The sequence below is a fragment of the Miscanthus floridulus genome, chromosome 2 (genome assembly GCF_019320115.1).
Source record: "Miscanthus floridulus cultivar M001 chromosome 2, ASM1932011v1, whole genome shotgun sequence".
Taxonomy (NCBI): domain Eukaryota; kingdom Viridiplantae; phylum Streptophyta; class Magnoliopsida; order Poales; family Poaceae; genus Miscanthus; species Miscanthus floridulus.
Window position 1 is genome coordinate 171,272,773 of NC_089581.1, and position 21,595 is coordinate 171,294,367.

Sequence of the window (21,595 nt, forward strand, 5' to 3'; positions counted from 1 at the left end):
GGTGCGTTATCGATTAATAACAAAGCTATAATTCAGAGGTGTGTGTGGTACAACTAACATCGTTTTGTTGCAGGTATGATCGCAGGAAGAGGTATAAGACCAAGGATTGGCGCGTGACACACAACGTGTACATATACTTGTGGCAGAACAGGGAACGGCAGCCGGTCTATGCGGGTCCCCCACACGACTAGCACACCTTCGACGAGTACCTGCGGTGGCTTCACATGTCTACGAGGACACATATCAAGCCCCCGTACACTGAGGAGGCGATTGACGAGGACTCAGAGGAAGATGAGATCGAAGATGTGTACGACGTTGCCACTAGGGACGACACACAACTACAGAGAGCTCCGCTTCAAATATACGTGGTAAGATACTCGAATGGTACAATTTGTTATCCATTTGGTATTAAGTATGTGTAATAAAACTGTCCAATCGCATTTCTATATCCAGGTGACACAATTGTCAAGGATGTCCAACGAAGCAGCGTTTCGGCTTCACGAGTCTAGAGGGCAGGGGCCAGGCATTCTCGAGGCTTTTGTGAAGGTAAACATAAACTTATCCATTCCAAAAATATATCTTTAGTGTATATGCGTTTGAGAAATACACCAACTTTAACGTCTATTTATATAGAAGGTGAAGCGGAGCTGCAGAAAGCTAGCTCAGAAGCTGAGCTGCATGGACACTCCTTGCGTGGAACCGACAATCTCAGCAAGGTCGGGTGGCACGTCTTCAGGCTCTTTGAGGACACCAGCCGGCTCTTCTCAGCCGGTGACAGGTGACACTTTCACAGTGCGTACACCACCACATCATAGCGCTGGAAAGGACCCTGCAAACAAGGACGACGATGACAACGACGACGATCCCCCGGGCTTTTGCAGACAGCATCACTAGTGGAACGATTAGCCGTAGGACGAGATCGACATGTGTCAGCTAGGTGGTGCTCCGCTTGATACCCAAGGGGTCTCACAGGTAGTAACAAAGGTAGTTTCTTTAAATACGTAGGCTCCATGAACTAACAATCATAAAGATTATAAGTAATCGTGCATATCATATACTTGCAGGGTACGAGCCGTACGCACCGGCAACGCGACCACACCGACGTTGGCTACACTTCCAATGTGTTGCCAATAAATCCGAAAAGGTAGAGGCGTCCAAGAGATCATTACACTCCTGGATCTTAATTTGTTAGGTCGAACGAATATTATCGTTCGAAACTTACATACTTAGTTAGTTATGTTATGTCGAACCAATAAAAATGTTATGTGGCAGCTTATCAACCTGTGCATGGATTTCATTTATTTGCTTCATATTCGTTTCAATGCGTCGCGGCAGCACTGCCGGCGAGATTAACTAGCAATTAATTCAGGAACCGGCAGTCCTGGCGTATCTCGCCGCCGATGGCTGATGTCTTGACACCGATCCTCCCGAGCTTGGTCATCGCCGCCACGAAATCACCGAAGAAGCCACCCTGATTGGACACGCAGTAGTCGATCGTGCTACGTGACCTCATGTCGGACTAGAGCACCTGCTCGGAGCCCACCGGTGAGGGGTTGAGGAAGGCGAAGGCGTTGGGATCGGAGCTGCAGGTGTCGTTCAGCTACGACGCGAAGCTGGGGTCCATGATCGCGTCGCTGCCGATCCTCACCAACAACAGCCGATCTTCTGTCTGCGTCCAGGTCCTGTCACGCCGTGGGCTATAGCGCGGCAGTGCTGCGCCACCGGCAGACTCTGCCACGTCACCGGTCAGCAGACTCGGTTATCGCCACGTCATTCTCTTGCCACGCCACTGTACATGGCGCGACACAAACGTTTTGCCGCGTCATGGCAATAGGCGCGACCAAAAGTGTTAGTTTTGAAAAAAAAAATCAAACGACGATAGATTTGAAATTAGTTTAAAAAAGTGTTAAAAATAAAAATAAAAATCGCCTCCGCATCCACCCCGCTTCGTCTCCTCTTTGTTTCACGCGGCGCCTGCGCTGCCGGTTCGGCGGCGGCTACGTGGCCCGATGCGTCGGCCGTCCTTGCCGGCTGCTGCGCTCGCGGGGCAGTACGGATAGGTGGCGACACGCAGGCGCTTGGGGGCGCGGTGGGCCTCGGTGCGGAAGCGACGACTAGATGCCGCCCTCATCCTCATCTCCTCCAGCAAGCATGGGGATCCGCCGAGTCTACCTCGACGCCGTCCTCGAATGCCTCACCGCCGTTCTCTCGACTACCTCGCCGCCGTCCTCGAATGCCTCACCGTCGTCCTCGACTACCTTGCCGCCGTCCTCGAATGCCTCGCCGCCGTCCTCGACTACCTCGCCGACATCTTCACGCTGAGGTTCGTGTCCCCTCCTACGCGATCTCGGTCTCGATGTATATTCACACTTCATAGTTTTGTCTGCTCTTGAATCCTAGGTGTTCGGCGATATTCACACTTCATAGTTTTGTCTGCTCTTGAATCCTAGGTGTTCGGTGATATGTCCCTTCGGTGTACCAGTTCATTTTCTCTATACTCAGTTCTATTCGCTTTGCAGGGAAGTTACCGTACCATTTGCTGTAGTTATATGATGAGTCCAGTTTGATTCATGCAGGCTTAAGCTTAAGCGTTTGTGGTGTTTAGGTGATTCCTTTTTTTCAGGCTATGGGTACCATGGTTTCATGAAGATGATGCCCTGGGTCCTGCTCGACTGCAGGTTATTTAGGTGGTTCCTTGATGCCTTTCCTCCTCCTCGGTGAGGCCCATTTTCGTCTGTAGCATGTGATTCAGTGACCGCTGTCCTGCACTCATCACACCTTCTACCTCTACGAGCAGAATTAGGAGCATTGACATGGTGAGGTTTGGTTTAACATTTCTTTCCTTTCTGTGCTCCCACTGTTATTTTGTATTTCATCGACTCAGTGATTATTTCTCAGTTATATATCTCCTGTGGTTCAGTGGATAGCATCAGGGAATTGTACAATTACGTTGCCTTCACCAACTTTCAAGCATACCGCTGCTATTGGATAAGGTTGCTTACAAAAAATATTACCAAGTTTGTCAATTTTGGTTTTATCAGTTATTAGACTGATCACAGTTGCACCAGTTTATATGACATGTTGTAGGCTGTCCACAGTATTCTCCAAAAAATACATCTGCCTGAGGTCATGTGTTGTGTTTGTTTCTTGCATGTTGCCTGTTTTCCTAATGTGGTGCTTGCAATCTCAGACATGGATACACATATGTTCACAGAGTTCTCATCCATACAATGGACAGGTATTACCAATGACATGCTGACACCATGTGATCAGTTCACTGCCAGGTTCATTAATCTTATGCATTGCAAGTGCGTTAAATGGCCTCCAAACCTCCTCCTTGTTGTGCCGCTGTGTGCTTGTGTGAATCTACAATAAGGTCCCGATCCCCTCGCTGCTTTCTTTCAGTCTTTGTGTTGTGTATCATGATATGCATTTAGTCTTCTGCATAATGGTTCTGTTGAACTGAATCAGTTAGTACCACGGAATGGATTTTGGATTCGCCAAAGTTTACCTAAAAGTTTACAGGATTCTGTAGTCACCATCAGGGAAGGAAGAAAACCAAGGAAAATAGTTATTGGGTACGCTTCAGGTTATTGCATTAGAAACAAATATTTTATCTCTTCTAGGACATTGAGAAGATATACATACTGCACTTGTGATGATTTTTAGCTCAGGTTTCCTCTGCAAAATAGTACAATGTGCTAATGCGGATCAGGCATTCTCTCTCCAATTTCTCATTATTACTTTCCTCTTCATTTTGTTACCAACAATTTGCCTTCAAATTTTTTTTGTTACCAACAAGCAAGCATATGAATGCATGGTAGTGCTGTTGAATATGTGATTAGTGCTTCCACACCACGTTACTATCTTCTTTTCTCATTCCAGTACATGTGTCCTTCAGGCACTTATGTGGGATTTGTGCTGACTTTCAAATGGCATTCAGAAGATTGCTTCCATCGATCCATCATCATGTCTTCCTATGCTAGGTTTAGTTTCCCTGTATTTTTTCCATAATAATCTTATGATACACAGGGATGCCATTGTGCTCATGAACTCTGTTTTAATTTTACTTGTGACACTGTACACCACATTATAACTAGAATTAGGTTACGGTGGGTCCCTAATGGATGTACCTATTATAGAACTTAAGAGGTTATCATGAAATATCCCTTGGGCTTGGAGTTTCTTTGTGACCAATGCATATGATACAATATGGCATTGCACCATCTTAGAGATTTTTTCTCAAAAAAAAGTTAATGTCCTATCATGAAAAAGAAGTCAAGAGTTTAGAACCCAAATATCAGTTTTTTCTTTATCGTTCTTTGTTCTAATAATAACTGTGGCCACATATTTGGACTAGCTATGGATTTTTTTCGTTTTACTTCAGCCGTCAGCTTTACATAGGACCAGAGTTTGCTATGATTCCTTCCAAAAAGACCAATTTACTTACAGTGATACATCAGGTCTGGTGAAATGATATCAGTTAGTTCAAATTTACATTTTCATTCTTTATGAAACAATCTTTTGATAACCCGTATTTCCTTCTGGTGGTAACTGAGATGGATGACGAAGGGCATAAGAGTTTGATCCTTATGGAGAAAGGTATTTGTGTGGCTTCACAGTGCCCAACAAAAAACTCAAACAGGGATGGAGCTCAATCGAGTGAAACCTTTCCTAAAGGATTGTTGACAGGCTCTGTTGAGCAGAGCATGTACATGGTTGAGGGTGAACTGAATTGGAACGAATGGAAGGGCAAAGCTGACGAGGATCTTGCTTTAAGATGTGTACTGCCATGTGTGGACATTTGAGAAGGGTCCAAGGTTGATGGAAAACAAACCTGCCCGCTCTTATAGCAACTTTTCCCTACAGTCCCAGTTCAAGGTTCAGAACATTCTAATCAAGATCTTTCCCTATGGCTCATTTCAGCATGTAATCCTCACCTAAATTAGATAATCTACCAATCTCCCTAATCTGTATAGGGTTCATTTATTGCTATGCATTGCGATGTTTTTTCTTCTCTGTTCGGCCACCATGTTCTGTTTTGACTTGAGCTGTCTAAATATTGACCAATTATTCCTAACTGTATGATAAAACATGAATGCTGTGTAAATATTGACCAATTATTCCTAATATAGATGTTCTGTTCTGAGCTGTGTATATAGGTGCTGTGTAAACATGCATGCCGACTCAATTTTGATGCCTCTGCGCGATGCCAAAAGCAAAAACAGGTGCGTGGAATCATACGGGTGCGGCGGAGCGCGCCTATCATCCTACGGCTTGTTCGGTTGGTTGGTTCGTATCGTTGCTGGTTTGTGAAGGAGTATTGCTGACTAGTTTGTGTGAGAGAAAAATACTGTTCCGATTGAAAATTTACGATTATTTATGATAAGCCATACTCAAACGAAGGCTTCTACTGTCTGCTACTGATCAGTACCGAGACCAAACCAAAACAAAGGAGTTGTGATTGGCTTGTTGTTTAGCAGCCTTTTGGTTCGTCCAGGTAGTAGTAAATGGCACGATGAGTTGAGTTTGGCAGTTGCAACTTTAGGCCCCGTTCGCTTGTCTTAAAGTTTGGCTTGTTCGGCTTGTTTTTTCAGTCGGAACAGTATTTTTCTCTCACAACAATTCAGCCGGAACAGTGTTTTTCAGCCAGTTTCAGCCAAAGTTCAGACCAGCGAACGGGGCCTTAATGTCTAATCAAATATAGTTTCTCAAATGTGTAACAAAACATCCTCTGACCTGATCTTTTGGCTGATAAGTTATAGCTAAAAGTATTGTTGACTGATTTATTATGAAAGAAAAATATTATTTATTAACTGAAAAATACGGCTTATAAGCCAAGTGAACAGGTCCGAGTCCTCTAAAGAAATGAAACAATCCACTAGCCACATAATTGCACGAAAACCTTGCTATACTACTCCATCTACCCTGAAAAGAACGCACATCTTGCTCAGGACATTTGAGAAATCGAACTTTTAGGTTCTAGATTTATAGAAAATAATATCAACATTTGTTTATCTTAATAAACTTATTATGTATCATAGATATTAGAATTTTACTTGGTCAACTATTAAAAAAGGTTCCTCCTTGAAAAGCAAGAGGTACCTTGTTTTCTTTTTTTTTTGTCAGTGAGTAGTAAAAAAAGCAAAGTACTAGATAAAAGAAGAGGAAAAAAAGCAAAGTACCAGATAAAAGAAGTTTTTTTATCTTGACCATTATAGCCCTGTTCGCTTGTCTTATAATTCGTATTTTTTGGCTTGTCTTTTTAGTCAGAACAATATTTTTCTCTCACAACAAATTAGCCAGAACAATATTTTAGCTTGTTTTTTCAGCGAAGCGAACGGGGCCTATAATTCTTCGAGTTTTGAGAAATGCCATTACAATTCGTCTATTAGGAAATCTGCCATTACAATTTCATCTCTTTCACGTTCATGCCATTTTCTACGGCTGCCGCGCACAAGGACCCACCGTCAGGCACCTATACATACACGAAGGCGTACATACCTTAAGTCCATGGCTCCTCGTCAGACCAAGACGGCTGTCGAGCGACAGCCGCCGCGGACGAGCGCCGCCGCTCCGCCTCCGGCCCCCACGGGCAGCCACCAGCACGGGAGAGGTGTGCGTCCTCTCCATCGACGGCGGCGCGCGGGCGACCGACAATCTCCTAGCTGGCGCCGCGTTGGTGCGCCTGGAGGCTGCGCTGCCGCGGCGTGCCGGCAGCTCTGCGGCGAGGCTCGCGAACTTCTTCGACGCGGCGGCGGGGTCCGGCGCGGGAGGCGTCCCACATCCTGGCAACCCTGCTGTTCACGTGCGCCTTCTTCTCGCCCGTCACGTGCGCCAGCGTCTGTGGCGGATCCGCGCCGGCGGCCTGCGCGCTCGCCCGCGGTTTGCCAGTCTCGACGCGACGGTCTCGCTCGGAGGCGGCAGGTCGGTGCGCGCGGAGGACGCGGTCTCGCTCGGCGGCACACGCAATCGACTGCTCTTGCGTTCAGGAACGGACAGCTCCGGCAGCTCTTGGCGCTCAGGACGCGGCGGCGCACGCGATCGACAGCTCCGGCAAGCCACCAGCTCCACAGGCAAGGACAAGAAGCTCCACAGGCCTGGACGTCCTCTCCACCAGCTCCGTGACGTCCTACACGGACCACGGTGGCCGCGAACTCCTCCAGCGGCCTCTTGGCGTTCATGGCTGCTCGCCCACGCGACCGAAGTGGCGGCGGCGACGGCGGTAGCCGCTAGCACGCGCACCCGGATCGAGCTGGAGGCGGCGCACGGGCTGTGCTACCTCTACCATGACTGCACCCCCGACGACAACCTGCATCCTACAGGGCCAAAGGCCAGGAGCGCCCTGTCGCTCTCGCGCTCCGTCACTCTCGCGTGCGGGCCGCCGCGGGCGAGCGCAGCTGCTCCCCCTCGCGTCACGTGCAGGCTACGCCACCGCTCCGCTCATGCGCAGGCGCTCGGTCTAACGGAGGAGACAGGACCTTACCTTAGGTCCGTATGGCTCCTTGTACGCCTATGTGCCTGACAGTGGACCCTTATACGCGGCAGGCGTAGAAAATGGCATGAACATGGAAGAGATAAAATTCTAATGGCATATCTCTAAATAAACGAATTGTAATAGTGTTTCTCAGAACTCGAAGAGTTGTATTGGCCTAAATCCAAAAGAATGTTGGCTCATTCGGTGCAACAGAAAAAGTTACAAAATTGACCTTCCATAGGCTATCTATCCATAGGCTATCTTGCCTCCTCTAGCGCCCACAATGACAGCCAAGATTCCAGGCTAATTTCACTAGCTGATTTCTTCCTTGGCATGTTTGAACTGCATTCATTAGGTGACAATTTTAACCTCACAAAATGCATATCAATCACAAGGAATCATCTAATCGTCATGTGTTATCACAAGCACCCATAAACAACCTGATCACCCAATAGAACAGATTAAACATGATATCAGCACTACTAACCAGAATCACACCATCACAAAAGATCACATCACAACAGGAGTGTCATCCTGGACACAGAATCACACCATCACAAAGATCACATCGCAACAGGAGTGTCATCCTGATCACATAGTAACACATAACATTAAGAAAATGGTCATGATAACACAGCCTAACACATGGCAGTTCCTTCACAGACATTTCAACGAACACAAGGCAGACACCACCAAGTCGACCAACTAGATCCCAAGTTTCCAACCAACAGACAGGAATTAATCAACAGAATAGCGACGCCCCTTTTAGAGATGAAAAGGGGACTAGGGTTTTAAAACATTTCTGGTCGCCACCCTTGCCAGCAGGGGCTCACTTGGGCAGCATCTGCGCGGCAGCCGCCTCCTGCTGCTGCTGGTAGTTGATCGGGCGGCGGAAGAGCATGATGTGCGGCTCCGGCCGGTGGATCGCGTAGTGCACCCACCCGCGGCTCTGCTGCACACCGATCGCGCGCCACTCGTTCTGCACAGAAGAAAAGGGAAAAAAATCCCCCCACAAAAACCCAAACATCAGACAACCAAAGCGACAGGACGAGAACGCAATCTACAGGAATGCAGGTGAAACTGCAGGCGTTTACCTCGGAGAGGAGGCGGTTCTTGGGGAGGAGCTTGGCGACCTCGGGCGGGAGGACGACGTGCCTGCGCGGAAAAAAGGGGATCCGGTTAGGGTTTTGCGAACCACCGCAGACGAAAGAGATGGGGGAAGGGCGAAGATCATGACGGCGAGGGTTTCGCATCTACCTGTACTCGTAGGTGTCGTCGAAGTACTTCTCGGAGTACTGGATCTGACCCATGTCCACCAACACTTCTCGATGAACTTCCTACAGAAAATCCCCAAAATTTCAGCGGAATCCCCAGACAAACTACCGACTCGGGCAGCCAAAAGATCAGAGCCACGATTCATAGAGGAACATTTCGCGTACAAGACGAGAAATCAAAGGGTTTGAGGGGTGGGGAGGCGACGCGCGTACCTTGGAGCGGTTGCGGTTTTTGCGGATGAGCGCCGACACGAGTCGCAGCGAGGGGAGCGTGTTGGAGGAGAGGGTGTAGGGGCGCTGGGAGCCTGGGAATGGATGGGGGGCGTATTTAAATTAAAGGAAACGGAGGGACCCGACCGTCAGTGCAGAGATGGACGGGCGAGATGGCCCGGGCCGGATAGGGAAGTAGTCGTTGCAGTTGCGGGATCACGGCCGACGGATGCGGTGGGCTGGATTTGCGTTCAAATTAGGGGCAGCGAGAGCGTGGATGGATGGGAGGGAGTTTCGAATTTTGAGATCGCGGCTTGGCGCTTGCTAGAGCCGATTTGCCCGTTGTACCCTAAACCCTAAACCATAATGCTTTCTCTGTTCTAGAAGTCATTCTCATTTTCTTCTAGAAGTCATTCTCATTTTCTGATAAGTCAGTTTTTTCTAACTTTAACCAATTATATATAAAAAAATATTAATATTTATAATACATAATTAGTATCATTAGATAGATCGTTAAATGTACTTTTATAATAAACTTATTTGGAGATAAAAATATTGCACGCATTTTCTACAAATCTAATCAAAGTTGAGAAAAATTGACTTTCAATATCCCATAACATGCTTCTTTTTGGGACGGAGGGAGTACTCGACGAGCACGAATATGAAAGCATTTTTTATTCACAGCCTCCATTTTGTTCCCATGTAGTAGAAATGAGTCCAACCTAGCAATTTAGCATGAAAACATTTCCCACTGCCCGTAGCGATTTCACATGAAAAGGTCGTATTTATTTGTTTTGAAATTAGAACCCTATTATAAGTTGTGAGATTTGAAATCGGAAGAGTTAAGTACACTGCCGGTCCTCAAACTTGTGGTGTTGTGTTATTCCGGTCCCCAAATTCTCAAAACGATCGTCTAGCAACCCGATCGGCTGGGGCTGGCTGGCCAGCCCCCTCACATGGATACTATTTACATGAATCAGTCAGCGGTACTTCTCTCTCACATAAACGAACCAGCAACGATACGAACCAGCCAAACGAACTGGATGTAGATCCCTAAACCTTGTTCGGGTGTCATGGTGGTCCAAACGGGTCTAACCCGTACCCATATGTGGGGGGCCACCTGTCAGTTTCATCTTCCTCATCTCTCCCGTGTTCCTCAAACCTCTCTCCCGAGCTCACGGGGCGACGCGCCCAGGGGCGGGGACGGCAGGGCCAGGGGCGCGGGCGGGCTACGCGGACGGCCGCGCGAGGCGCAGGCGTGGGGAGGCGCGCGAGGCCACGGGCCAGGGGAGGCACGGGCGATGCGCAGTGCCGTGCGGTGGCGCGGGCGACCGGCGCTGGGCCGCGCAGACGGCCGGCTCTGGCGGCGCGAATCGGGTGCGCACGCACGACGGAAGCTCGCGAGGCCGGCGGGGTCCGCGAGAAAGGGGGCCGCGGCTTGCAGAGGGAGCCGCGCGGGGCCGGCGCGGATGAGGAGCGCGCGGCGTGGCCAGGGGCCGCCGTACACCGGTGCGAGGCACCGGTCGCGGGGTCCCTACCGCATGCGTGGAGGCTGCGCGAGCCGCGTCGCAGGAGGCCACCGCGGTGCGTGGGCTCGGTGCCGCGCGGGGTCGCTGGCCGCCGGCTGCAGGCATGGAGGACGCGAGGGGCTTGGCGCCGCGCGGGGCCGTCGGTCTTAAGCTTCCTGCCACATGCGCAACCGCGAGCCCTTCATCCGTAGCCATAGCCGCTTTTCGCGAGCTCGCCATCGCCATGCTCAAGCGCCTCAACGGCGGGCTCCACACCCTTGGTGCTGTACACGTCCATGCGTGCGCGTGGCCTCCGTGTCGCATGCTGCCGCCGCCGCGCGCGCCGCGCGGCTACTCGTGGTGCCCCTGCCCCTGGCCGTGCCCTGAGATGGAGAGGAGAGAGAGGTGGAAGATGGAGATGACAGGTGGGTCCCACCTGTCAGCCACCTCGTTAGTGACAGTGTAGACCCGTTTCGACTATCTTGACACCCGAACAGAGTTTAGGGACCTCAACAATCGTTTTGAGAGTTCGGGCATCGGAACGACACAGCACAGCAAATTTGAGGACCGGCATCGTCCTTTACTCAAATGGGAATGAAATTCTTTGTTGCTCCTATCACTCGTATCTTCCACACGAAGCAACCCAACGGTCACATGCACCACGTCACGGCCCGCGGGCCCCTTTCCATTTAGGTTTTTCCACGTTATATATGGAAGGAACTTCCTCAGGAAGCTTCGATCAGGAAGGCCTTAAATTTGTTTAACAGAAACAGTTCGGATTCCAGGCCCAAATCCATCAAAGTTGATTGAGTGGACTGAATCCAACTTGCCTGTCCCAGGGCCCAAACACTCAGTTGGGCCGAACCCGTTTATAGTCGCTCCTGTGCGTGATCTGGGAGAAGCCAGTACACTTCTACAGCGCCGTCTTCAAGAAAGGAACGGAATCGGAAAGACCCAAAGATGCAAAAACTCTGCATTTTATGATGCAAAGAAAGTGCCATGTCGAAAGAATGCTGCTACGACTGCGACTCTATCAGAAAAACAGTGAAGAAAAACATGGGACGAAGCCAGTCCAGCCAAGTGTGAGGTGAAGTAAACAACCTGACAAATGATGACATTCCTTTCTTTATTTCTTTATTTCTTTTTTGTTCCTTTGCAGCACCAGCACTGCTTCACGGACGTTTCTATTTTCCATCAAAATCAAAGGTTAAAGAAGTGGCGGCGTGGCGTGCCAATTCATGTGACTCTTATTTTAAACCCCAAAAGGGGGCAAAAGGTGGTTGTCCATTTTTCTTTTGCAGGATTCTTTATAGTTCCTTGATAGCAACAAAGGACCTAATGCTTAGTTTGGCCCTCATCGCTTCGCTGAGAAGGCAATCAGATTGAAAAGGGCCTATCAATGAAAAACCTGCTTTTAGCATAGTTTACAGGTAGACTTCGGTACTGCAGGTCCGCAACCTACCACCCGGAATTGCCACATTTCTTTTTTAGGACAAATTGCCACATCAACTTGTTATGTATGTACGCCCCCACAAGCTAAGTGCTCCAGCTTAGCTCATTCTCATCCGATCGTCGCTTTGCCTTGCTGGAAGTGGAACCCATTTTGCCTCCGCGAGAATAATCGATCTCGCTCTCTGTCAAGCCTTATCCGGTAGGGAATGATAACTGTATTTAATTCAAAAAATTGCGTGGATCGAATAGGGCAGAGATCGATTGCTACTGCTCAAGCATGTTATTACGATCGGGTGATAATTTAAAAGCATGGTCTTGGCGCTAAACTGCCTGGTCCGCTGATCCACAAGCAAAGCAGGCCATGTTAACCAGCCGGTTAGCAACAAAGTGTTGCCTTGTTGATCTGTCTACTACATAACTATGTGTTTTATACATCAACACATAATTTTTTTGCACCATAGCATTAAGATCCAACAGCCTCCACCCTTCTTCTACTTCTAGCTTCCAGCCTTCTTCTACCTCCCGTCTTCTTCTACATCAAGACAATCACAAATCACAAGATCACAACAAACATTTTTTTCTATGGAAAGACAAATCACAGATCACAGAGGAGGAAGAGAGGCCTAACTGGAGCCAGATCTGCCGCCGCCGGCGTGAGCGCGGGGAGGCGCGTAGGCGCGGGCACGCGGAGGCGCGTCGAGCGCGGGCACGGGCGTCGGGGTGAGCTCGCCGGTCGCTGGCGCAGGCGCCGGTGGTTGCCGATGAGAAAGAGAAAGGGAGAAACTGGTGAGGGGGAGGGTGTTCATGTGTTCGTTATGACATGTGGGCCCCATTCGTCATAGATACAAAAAAAAAATCAATGCGTTTTTTTGTGCTAAAACACACGTGCATTGTATAGTATTTCTGTATTTCACTACTACATGATCGAATTTGCGCGACGTCGCCCGGGTGGCCTCCGTGGCGGGCATCTTTTTGCCCACCACGGTTAATGCCTGTCGATTTACGGAAGCGGACGTTTTTTATTTTCTGAGGCGGGCACTTTTGCCCGCCACGGTAAATCGATTTACCGTGGCGGGCGTCTTAAGACGTTCACCTCGAAAAATAGCCTATTTTTGGAGGCGGGTGTCTTAAGGTGCCCGCTACGGTAAATCGATTTACCGTGGCGGGCATTCTATATGGCCCGCCTCGGAAAAGGCCCAAGCCCAAAATCCCCAGCAAGGCCCGATTTTAACCTTGAACTATATATACGAGGAGGTAGGGTTTTCTACCCCACTCCTCTGTCTCTCTCTTCCTCCACCGGTCGGCCCGACCTCCTCTCCGTTCCGCGCGACTGAGTCCGAGGCGAGGCGACCTCCCCACTCCCCACTCCGCGCGAGACCGAGGCAGTCTCCTCTCCACTCCGTCGTCACCACCTCTCCACTCCTCTCCCGACGCGACATCCACCGGCGGTGCTGGGGACATGGGGCGCGCGTCGGCTTCTGCGCGCGGGACCTGGCTCCCTTCCTCGCGCGGCGGCGCGACATCCACCGGCGACGCGCCCTGGTCTCCTCTCTCTCCCTCGTGCGGATCTGGCCCCCTTCTTCCTCCCTGGCCGGATCTGGTGGGAGGCGGCCTCCCCATCCCTCCCTGACGACGGTGGCGGGCGGTTCTAGGTGGAGGACTGCCGGATCCTATAGGAGGGCGGCTGGATCCGACGGATCCCGGCCGGATCCGGTGAATGCCGTGACGGTGTCGCTGCCAATGCAGGTACAGGTCTCTCTTCGTCTCCCTCGCTCTTCTCTCTTCGTCTCCCTTACTGTGCCCTCTCCCCTTTCCCAGATCTAGAGCCGGCACGGATGTCGGAGCTACGGTGGCGGCGCACGCGGATGCGCGGCTGCTCAGCGCCCTCCTCCTTTCCGGCCTCATCTTCGGCAGCGGCGCTGCAGAGGCGGCTGCAGCTGGATCCAGGGACGACGATGGCGGCCCTAGGGTTTCGGTTTGGGATTGGGCTCGCCGGTGGGCTCAGTCAATGGGCTCGCCAGTGGGCTTTGGGTTTTTTTTTGTTTTTTCCAAACGATTACACCGCCCGCCGCGGTAAAACGGTTAACCGCGGCGGGTAAGGCCGCCCGCCGCGGTTAAGCCACGATTTACCATGGCCTCTAGGCCGCGGCGGACGGCTTTGCCCGCCGCGGAAAACCGAAAACGTCCGCCTCCAATAAAGTTTTTGTAGTAGCGTTTTAAACATGTGGCTGCTCTAATGGTAGAAAGCCATGGATGAGGTACATACGTCCTGCGTTCCCGGGCAGTTCATGTGTTTAGCAGTTGTGGTGAGTGGTGACACTTGTAGTGCGTGCGGTGCAGATCTGAAAGGTTCTGTACCGTGGTGATGCATGTGACGAGGGGAAGCGTACGGCAGCAACAGGAGGAAGGAAAGGAACAAAAGGCGAAGAATAGTGGAGCAGCAAGGCAGCGGCAGCCGAAGATTAAAGAAACCTTGTGGACATCGGTGCTGTTTAGTTCCTAAAATTTTACAAAATTTTTTAAGATTTCTTGTTAAATCGAATTTTTGGACGCATGCATGAAGTATTAAATATAAATAAAAAATAAAACTAATTACACAGTTTAGACGAAATTCATGAGACGAATCTTTTAAACCTAATTAGACTATAATTAGATACTAATTGCCAAATAACAACGAAAGTGCTACCGTATCGTTTCTAAAAAAAATCACCATCTAAACGAGGCCGTAGTTATCTCCCGCAGATTAGTATACTCGTTGGGATAATCGTAATGTAAGGCCCTGTTTAGTTGCCAAAAAATTTTGTATAGTAACTGTCACATCGAATCTTGCGGCACATGCATGGAGTACTAAATGTAGACGAAAAAAAAAACTAATTACACAGTTGGTCGAGAAATCGCGAGACGAAACTTTTGAACCTAATTAGTCCATAATTAGACACTAATTACCAAATACAAACGAAATGCTACATTGAACCAAAATCCAAAATTTTTTTGATCTAAACGCACCCTAACTATCAGTTCTCCTAATCATGGAGCTCGCATATAGTAGTCCTCCTAGCAGTACCAGACCGTGTCAGTGATGACTGATGAGACATCAGTGGGCTAGTGGTTGTGCGCCCGGCCGGCCGGCGCATGGAGGAGCACGGAGGAATCGAGAACCCGTGACGCGCCGAAACGAGCAGAGGAGCAGTAGTCGGCGGATGCCGTGTCCCCATCCCCGTCGTACGAGCCGGGTGGGCGGGCAGCGGGAAAACATGGAGGGGATGGTGGTTTTTGTCCAGGGCCGGTGCCGGAGTGGCGCGCCGAACCATCTCGCCTCGCCGTCCTTTGAGGAATTGTCGAAAGGAAGGAGGTCTGGTTTCGTGTGGTTGATTGATGATGCGTGTGGTGGTGGTGCCGTGCATGTTGTTATCCATCCATCGGAAGAATCTCGAAGGGTCAAATGCGTTTCTTGTTCCAAGGAGGTTGATTGATTGATCTATAGGCCAGAAGATATCTCGGCGTTGGACCCTGTGGGTTTTGTTTCAATTTCAAAAAAAAGATCATTTTTGAGTGAGACAGGTACTCCTAGGACTAGGAGTAGCACAATTGCCAAAAACAAAAAAAAAATGTTTGAGGAGTGTAATTCAGCTCTGCAAATGGTTCAACGGCTATATATGCCGTCACTAAGCTCTGGACAGATTCTAGCTGTGTCCGGAAAACAGATATGGACCACTGCCCTCACTAGCCGTAGAAAAGATCAGCAGCAGCACTGCAGCGGCGTGGAGCACATGTGATGGTAACCGGGACCCGGGGCCAGCAGCAGCGATCGACGACGACTCCAGGCACGCACAGGCGGGGCCCCAGTCAGCTAATCCCGGCGGCCCAATTAGCGGCGAGGGGTCACGTCGCCGGCGCCTCCTAATCCACACGAGCCACGAGTACGCGCCGGCGCCTCTCTGCACGCGTGGCTCGCGGACAGCTCCCCGGCCGGCGCTTTGCCTGAGCTGGCGCCGCAAGCGACCCGCTCCCGGTCGCTGTCTCAAAGCAGCGCTGGAATCTTGCAAGAATCCCCCAGCATCCGCCGAGCTTACGAGATGGTTAAAGGCAGACTACACTCGTATGGACAACGTTGTTACCGACCACGACTCTCCAGGGAAAAAGAACAAGATTTTAGCATTTTTCATGCAAGACGATAACACAGGACAGTGGAGAGACATGGCCGAAATGGCGAAATTTTCGTCTGAAAGTTGGCTCGGATAGCCCAGTATTTATTATTTATTTCTCTGGTTCTGACGACTCGCCTTGTGCGTGGCTTAAAAAATAATAGTAGCTCCTACACAAGAGGCTGTACCGAGTTTTTCTTATACCTTTTCTAGTGATGATTGATGATTCTTTATATTATCGTATATCGTAACCATCCATTCCAATCTGTACCACTCCCTCGTTGATCCCCCATACTACAGAGCAACATATCGTTACATGTAATATTTCTTTTTGTTATCACTTGGAGTTTATTAATGGAGTTCCCACGTTATTGTCCCAAGACGCATTTAAAAGGGGATAAATCATATAATTCATAAAAAATATTTAAAAGATCTAACCATCGATTCAATACGATCTAATGACGATTAAATGGTTGATAGAATTAGCTAGATGATATATTTATTTCCTAGAAGAATTACCAGACTCGTTACGAAAAAACAATATAAAGTAATCCCTAAATTTACATCTATTTACCGACATATGCTATTTTAAAAACATGATCTCCTACAAAATTGCATCTAACTTACCACTTACGTTATTATACAAACTAAACCAAAACAACCCCTCGGAACTACATCTAAATTACCAACTAATTCTATTAAGTAAATTCTTCTAATCGGCGATGGTGGGGAGACAACGGTGTCCGGGCCTGACATATTGAGTATCCCGGCGGAAGGTCTATGCAGAAGAAAGTTGAGACGTCAAGTTTGTTGATGTGGCGTCAAGTTTCTGTTCTGCCAAAGTAGCTTGTTTTTTTTAGAGGTTTCCTTTTCTGGGAGCTTAAGTTGGAGGTAGTGCCGTTATCAGTGGATGTTGGAACTAGCTCTTAAAACTGTTTTCAGATGGCAGTACCATCTGCTGCATTGTAATAAGGTACATTGTCTGTTAACTTTGGTTGATAGACGGGAGCTCGACCCCAAAATTATATTAACATATACAATGTCAGCACCATTGTCCATCTTCAATCTTACCTCAAGTTTTATTGTTGATTTAGAACAACTTGATAAAGGATTAAGTGTCTGTTTATGTCATCTTAGTAATCAAGAGTGCACTCTACAACCTAAAACCCTTTTTTAATAGAATACAAAGTGGAGTTTTGAATAAAGGGTGCAATTTGTAAAGAGTTTCAAGTTAACTCAAGAATAAAAAATATAGCAAATTAATAAAATTAAAATTTCAAAACTAAAATATGATTGACAATGTGTCACGAGACATGGGCTAAGCTAAGTATTCAACTAATGCGTGTAGACCCTAGTTGGTGGAGCTCCGGCCGGCTCTGGCTCCTTAGTGGACCATAGCAAGGACCTGTTTTTATCCGTTTTGTAAAATGAACAAGAGCCGGTGAATACATTTTTTTATTTAACTGTGTCGGTGTTTTGTAAACCAATGAGTGAATTTATGTGTGTCGTGCTGCTATAGAAAGACGATGGTAGCACTCAAGACATAGGGAAATTATGCTGGTTCAGGCCGAAGCCCTACGTCCAGTCTCAGAGAGGGTAGCGAGTTTGTGTTCCTTGGTTCAAGTGCTCTGAGATCTAACAATGGGGGTGTGTAAGCTAAAGAATTCGAGGTAGGAGGAGTCAGGTGAACGAAAGCCCGAATGGAGTCTCCGAGATTTCGTCCCCTTGAAGGGAGGCCTGGCCACCCTTATATAGAGTTTGGGGGCCAGGTTACAGTGGAGAGATGGGTTCTCCCGACCCGAGTGGTCGAGAGCCTGAGGGAGGAAGAAGCGAGTAAACTTGGTCAGTAATCCATCATGTCTTGTCCTGGCGTCATCGCACGTTCAGGCATGGTCATTGTCGTGGTCGTCGTGATCCTGCTCCCCACGCCGTGGCGTGGCATGGCGTTGTGCCACAGTGCCGAGCGTGACGACACTGTTGGCATGGCGGTGGTTCACCTACTGTCCTGTGCGGCGTGGTCTTGCCGTGGCCTTCGTCGTCGTCTCCTGTTCTACTAGTGGTATCATGGCGACAACGAGGGAGCAGGTGTCTGCTCTTGGGTTGCTGATCGCCCTTCCGGGTCATGGCGCCGTAGACCTTGACCCTGGGTTGCAAGGTCGAGGCTACTGGTGGCTTGGTTAGTCTCGTGAAGTCAAGGCCGGGATCGGGCGACCCATCCCGTAGCGGGTGGGTCTATACGCCCGTCTTGTCAGGCTGAATTTGGACGGTGCACTGCCGTATCAGCCGTCGCCGCCCCGTGGTGTTGTCCTGTCTGCGCAGGGGTGCTCAGGGATGGCATCTGCCCTGAGATCCCGTGTCTCGAGAGATGGCCGTCCTGGCGAAGTGAGCAGAGCATGCCTGTCTCTGTCAGGGCAGATGTACTTGGTGGCGTCCGACCTCTCCCCGTCCTTTCCTAGGGAAGACGGGGGAGAGGTCGAGCGTGGCTGCGTAGCGTGCGACTGAAGAAGAAGAGAGTGGTCATGATGGGCCACGTGTCTTGACGTTCAGCCCGGGTCCTGTGTTGCTTAAGTGGGTCGTAGTTGCTAGGCTTTGGCTAGCTGAAACGCCCGAGCGGCTAACCATTCGGTGCCTTGATATATCCGCGGTATCTTAACCTCGATAAACCGGCTCTGTCTTTTTCCCATACTACAGTAAGGATCCGAAGTCGTGCTAAGCAGATCGTAGTGAAGCCATACATAGGCACACATGTAGAGGGAGAAACAATAGAGATATCATGGATAAAAAAACATACAAAATACCGATAAATTTATAATAAACGGATAGAGATTACAAAGTATATTTATATATGTACTGTGGTGAAAATTAGATAAAAAGAGACATTACAAAGATTAATTTTTATTGGTGGTAGATATTAAACACCAACTTATAATGTCTGTGTTGCTTAAAATTCTAGTTTGTCTGTTTGTGTAGGGCTAATACAATAATTTTAAAGAAACAATATCCACTTGATCTCGCTAGAAACTTCACCCAACCTATTCGCTTGTTAGTTACAGCCAAAGCTTATCAGTCAGCTAACAATATTTTTCTCTTTTAACAAATCAACACCAGCCAAACTTATTAGCCTAAAAATAAACCAACGTACAGCCAAGCAAGTTGGGTGTGCGCAAATACGCCAACTCCGGCTGCAGGTGTCACAAATAGCCCTCGCGTTCCAACCCGATAGGCGCGGGGAGACCGGCCTGCGCGGGGTGTGTGTATATTATATATACCACCTCCATAGCATCTCTTCCTCACCACCGCATCTCTCACACCCCTGAGCTTAGCTTAGCTCCACTCCAGCTCCAGCTCCAAGCAAGCAGTCGTGGTTAGAGCTAGAGGGCCGTGAAAATGCCGATCAGCAGGATCGCCGTGGGGACCCACCATGAGGTGTACCACCCGGGCGCCCTCAAGGCGGCGTTCGCTGAGTTCATCTCCACCCTCATCTTCGTCTTCGCCGGCCAGGGCTCCGGCATGGCCTTCAGTGAGTCCTCCGCTCCTACTCTTGCAACACAACAAGCTCGATCGGCCCTCATCTGGCCTTCAGTAGTTTGTATTTCACTTTCCACTGACTGACAAAACATGGAGTATTATTAGATGAACATAAAACGAGCAGCTAGCTAGCCTGTACAGTACATGAGTACTTAATTAAGCTCAGCTTAATCTGTCATGCTCTAGCACAAGTCATGGTCGGCTCCTTGATTCGTCACTGAAATGAAGGGAAAAAAGAAAAGTCCTTTTCGTCATAAGTACTAGCTATCAGGCTTTCGGTAGATTTTTCTAATACAAAGCCAGTGTTAACTAGAAGCTAAGAGAAATGTCTTTTTAAAAAAGTCAAAAGTGACGATAGCGAGGTCTTTTAGCTGAAATGACTAATGCAAATGACAGATTTAGGCCTGGCATGATTTTAGAGCTGCAGAAGATAGGAATCCTTGGCAGCATCTGTAGTACCTTCTATTCGTTCCCATGTTAACTTGTCAAGACACAAGGATACTCGTTCCCATGTGCTGCTACTCCCCAGAAGTAGCAAAATGCCCCACCATCCCACCTCCACTGACACGAACGCCTCCTGTATCCTGGAAAAGAAACATGCAGTAGTTTTTTTTAATGATATCAGGAAGAGGAGAATACTGTATCAGACAGTGCTTAATACTAGTTCAAACTGATCCGCTTAACTGACAAAAACCTGCATAAACCCCCATCTTTATACCTGGATGAATCTCCTTTTAATTAGCTAGCGCGGTGTTGAACAAATCTGTTTTATCAACATGCTAATCACAGTAGTAAAGCAGAAGGCAGAAAAAAAAAGGAAATCATGAACATGTTTTACCTACAGTGCTTGTCAGTATCTGAGTGTGGACGACGAAACACCTGATGAGATTTGACTGTGTTAGTTTTACTGATTCCCTGCTGGCGCTCCTCCTCGCGCAGGCAAGCTGACCAGCGGCGGCGCGACGACCCCCTCGGGCCTGATCGCGGCGGCTGTGGCGCACGCCTTCGCGCTGTTCGTGGCGGTGTCCGTGAGCGCCAACATCTCCGGCGGGCACGTGAACCCTGCCGTGACGTTCGGCGCCTTCGTGGGCGGCAACATCACCCTGTTCCGCGGCCTCCTGTACTGGGTGGCCCAGCTGCTGGGCTCCACGGTGGCGTGCTTCCTGCTCCGCTTCTCCACGGGCGGGCTGGCCACGGGCACCTTCGGCCTCACGGGCGTCTCCGTGTGGGAGGCGCTGGTGCTGGAGATCGTGATGACCTTCGGGCTGGTGTACACGGTGTACGCCACCGCCGTGGACCCCAAGAAGGGCAGCCTGGGCACCATCGCCCCCATCGCCATCGGCTTCATCGTGGGCGCCAACATCCTGGTCGGCGGCGCCTTCACCGGCGCGTCCATGAACCCCGCCGTGTCCTTCGGCCCCGCGCTCGTCAGCTGGGAGTGGGGATACCAGTGGGTGTACTGGGTCGGCCCACTCATCGGCGCCGGCATCGCCGGCGTCATCTACGAGCTGCTCTTCATCTCCCACACCCACGAGCAGCTCCCCACCACCGACTACTAGGCCGGCCGGCGGCGACCCCCCCAAGCTTGGGTTCCGTTCTCCGTCTCCGTGCGCAGCTAGCAGATCATCAGTTCTCTCTCTCTCTCTCTCTCCCCTCGCCGTTTAGTTTCTTTCGTGCACGTGCATGCATCGTCGACCATCTCAAGCTGCTGTTGCTGCGCTGGCGCCGCTCGCATCGTTTGCTTTCTTGGATTCTTGGATCAGTCTGTAACCGTGAATTCCGGACCCGTTTGCTTCTGTAAAATTTGTGCATTTGCCTGAGGATTCACCGAGTTCCACGTACTAGCTCTCTGTAATACTGGAGCACCTCGATCTGCAGCATGTGTTGAAAATCTGGGATGGTTCTGCTCAAATCGCGATGATTTCGACGGGGATCGTCCGTCGTCTCGTCGTCTACTCGTCTCCCCGCGGGGCGGGCGTGCAGCGCAATAATGCATCGCCA

General features: G+C 49.6%; 2 protein-coding genes and 1 long non-coding RNA gene across 8 annotated transcripts; 2 read left to right on the forward strand and 1 right to left on the reverse strand.

Moving 5' to 3' along the window:
• The first annotated feature begins 1,947 nt into the window (after positions 1–1,947).
• LOC136540656 (uncharacterized) lies at positions 1,948–5,544 on the forward strand. Of its 4 annotated transcripts, none has more exons than XR_010780006.1 (3): positions 1,948–2,323; positions 2,451–4,881; positions 5,163–5,544. It is a non-coding gene; the product is annotated as an uncharacterized lncRNA (long non-coding RNA). The 4 variants fall into 4 exon arrangements; XR_010780007.1 differs by lacking the exon at positions 5,163–5,544 and having other exon boundaries at positions 2,451–2,816; positions 2,899–5,138; XR_010780008.1 differs by lacking the exon at positions 5,163–5,544 and having other exon boundaries at positions 2,451–2,816; positions 2,921–5,138.
• A 2,496-nt stretch (positions 5,545–8,040) lies between these two features.
• Positions 8,041–9,085, reverse strand: LOC136540657 (cyclin-dependent kinases regulatory subunit 1). Of its 3 annotated transcripts, none has more exons than XM_066532666.1 (4): positions 8,965–9,085; positions 8,735–8,814; positions 8,572–8,632; positions 8,041–8,456 (listed from the first exon to the last, which is right to left on the reverse strand). In XM_066532666.1, the coding sequence occupies exons 2-4, from the start codon at positions 8,785–8,787 to the stop codon at positions 8,307–8,309; spliced, it is 264 nt and encodes an 87-aa protein (XP_066388763.1). In that variant the 5' UTR covers positions 8,788–8,814; positions 8,965–9,085; the 3' UTR covers positions 8,041–8,306. The 3 variants fall into 3 exon arrangements, with proteins under 3 accessions (XP_066388763.1, XP_066388765.1, XP_066388764.1); XM_066532668.1 differs by having other exon boundaries at positions 8,735–8,810; positions 8,965–9,049; XM_066532667.1 differs by having other exon boundaries at positions 8,735–8,856; positions 8,965–9,049.
• A 10,252-nt stretch (positions 9,086–19,337) lies between these two features.
• Positions 19,338–21,414, forward strand: LOC136535698 (aquaporin TIP1-1). The gene is made up of 2 exons (XM_066528071.1): positions 19,338–19,586; positions 20,534–21,414. The coding sequence occupies exons 1-2, from the start codon at positions 19,454–19,456 to the stop codon at positions 21,151–21,153; spliced, it is 753 nt and encodes a 250-aa protein (XP_066384168.1). The 5' UTR covers positions 19,338–19,453; the 3' UTR covers positions 21,154–21,414.
• The last annotated feature ends 181 nt before the right edge of the window (positions 21,415–21,595 follow it).

Coding starts and splice junctions, on each gene's coding strand:
- LOC136540657 (XM_066532666.1), bottom strand. CDS start 8,787: ATGGGTCAGATCCAGTACTCCGAGAAGTACTTCGACGACACCTACGAG. Junction 8,633..8,734: donor GACGACACCTACGAGTACAG/GTAGATGCGAAA, acceptor TTTTCCGCGCAG/GCACGTCGTCCTCCCGCCCG. Junction 8,457..8,571: donor AGAACCGCCTCCTCTCCGAG/GTAAACGCCTGC, acceptor TCTTCTGTGCAG/AACGAGTGGCGCGCGATCGG.
- LOC136535698 (XM_066528071.1), top strand. CDS start 19,454: ATGCCGATCAGCAGGATCGCCGTGGGGACCCACCATGAGGTGTACCAC. Junction 19,587..20,533: donor GGGCTCCGGCATGGCCTTCA/GTGAGTCCTCCG, acceptor CTCCTCGCGCAG/GCAAGCTGACCAGCGGCGGC.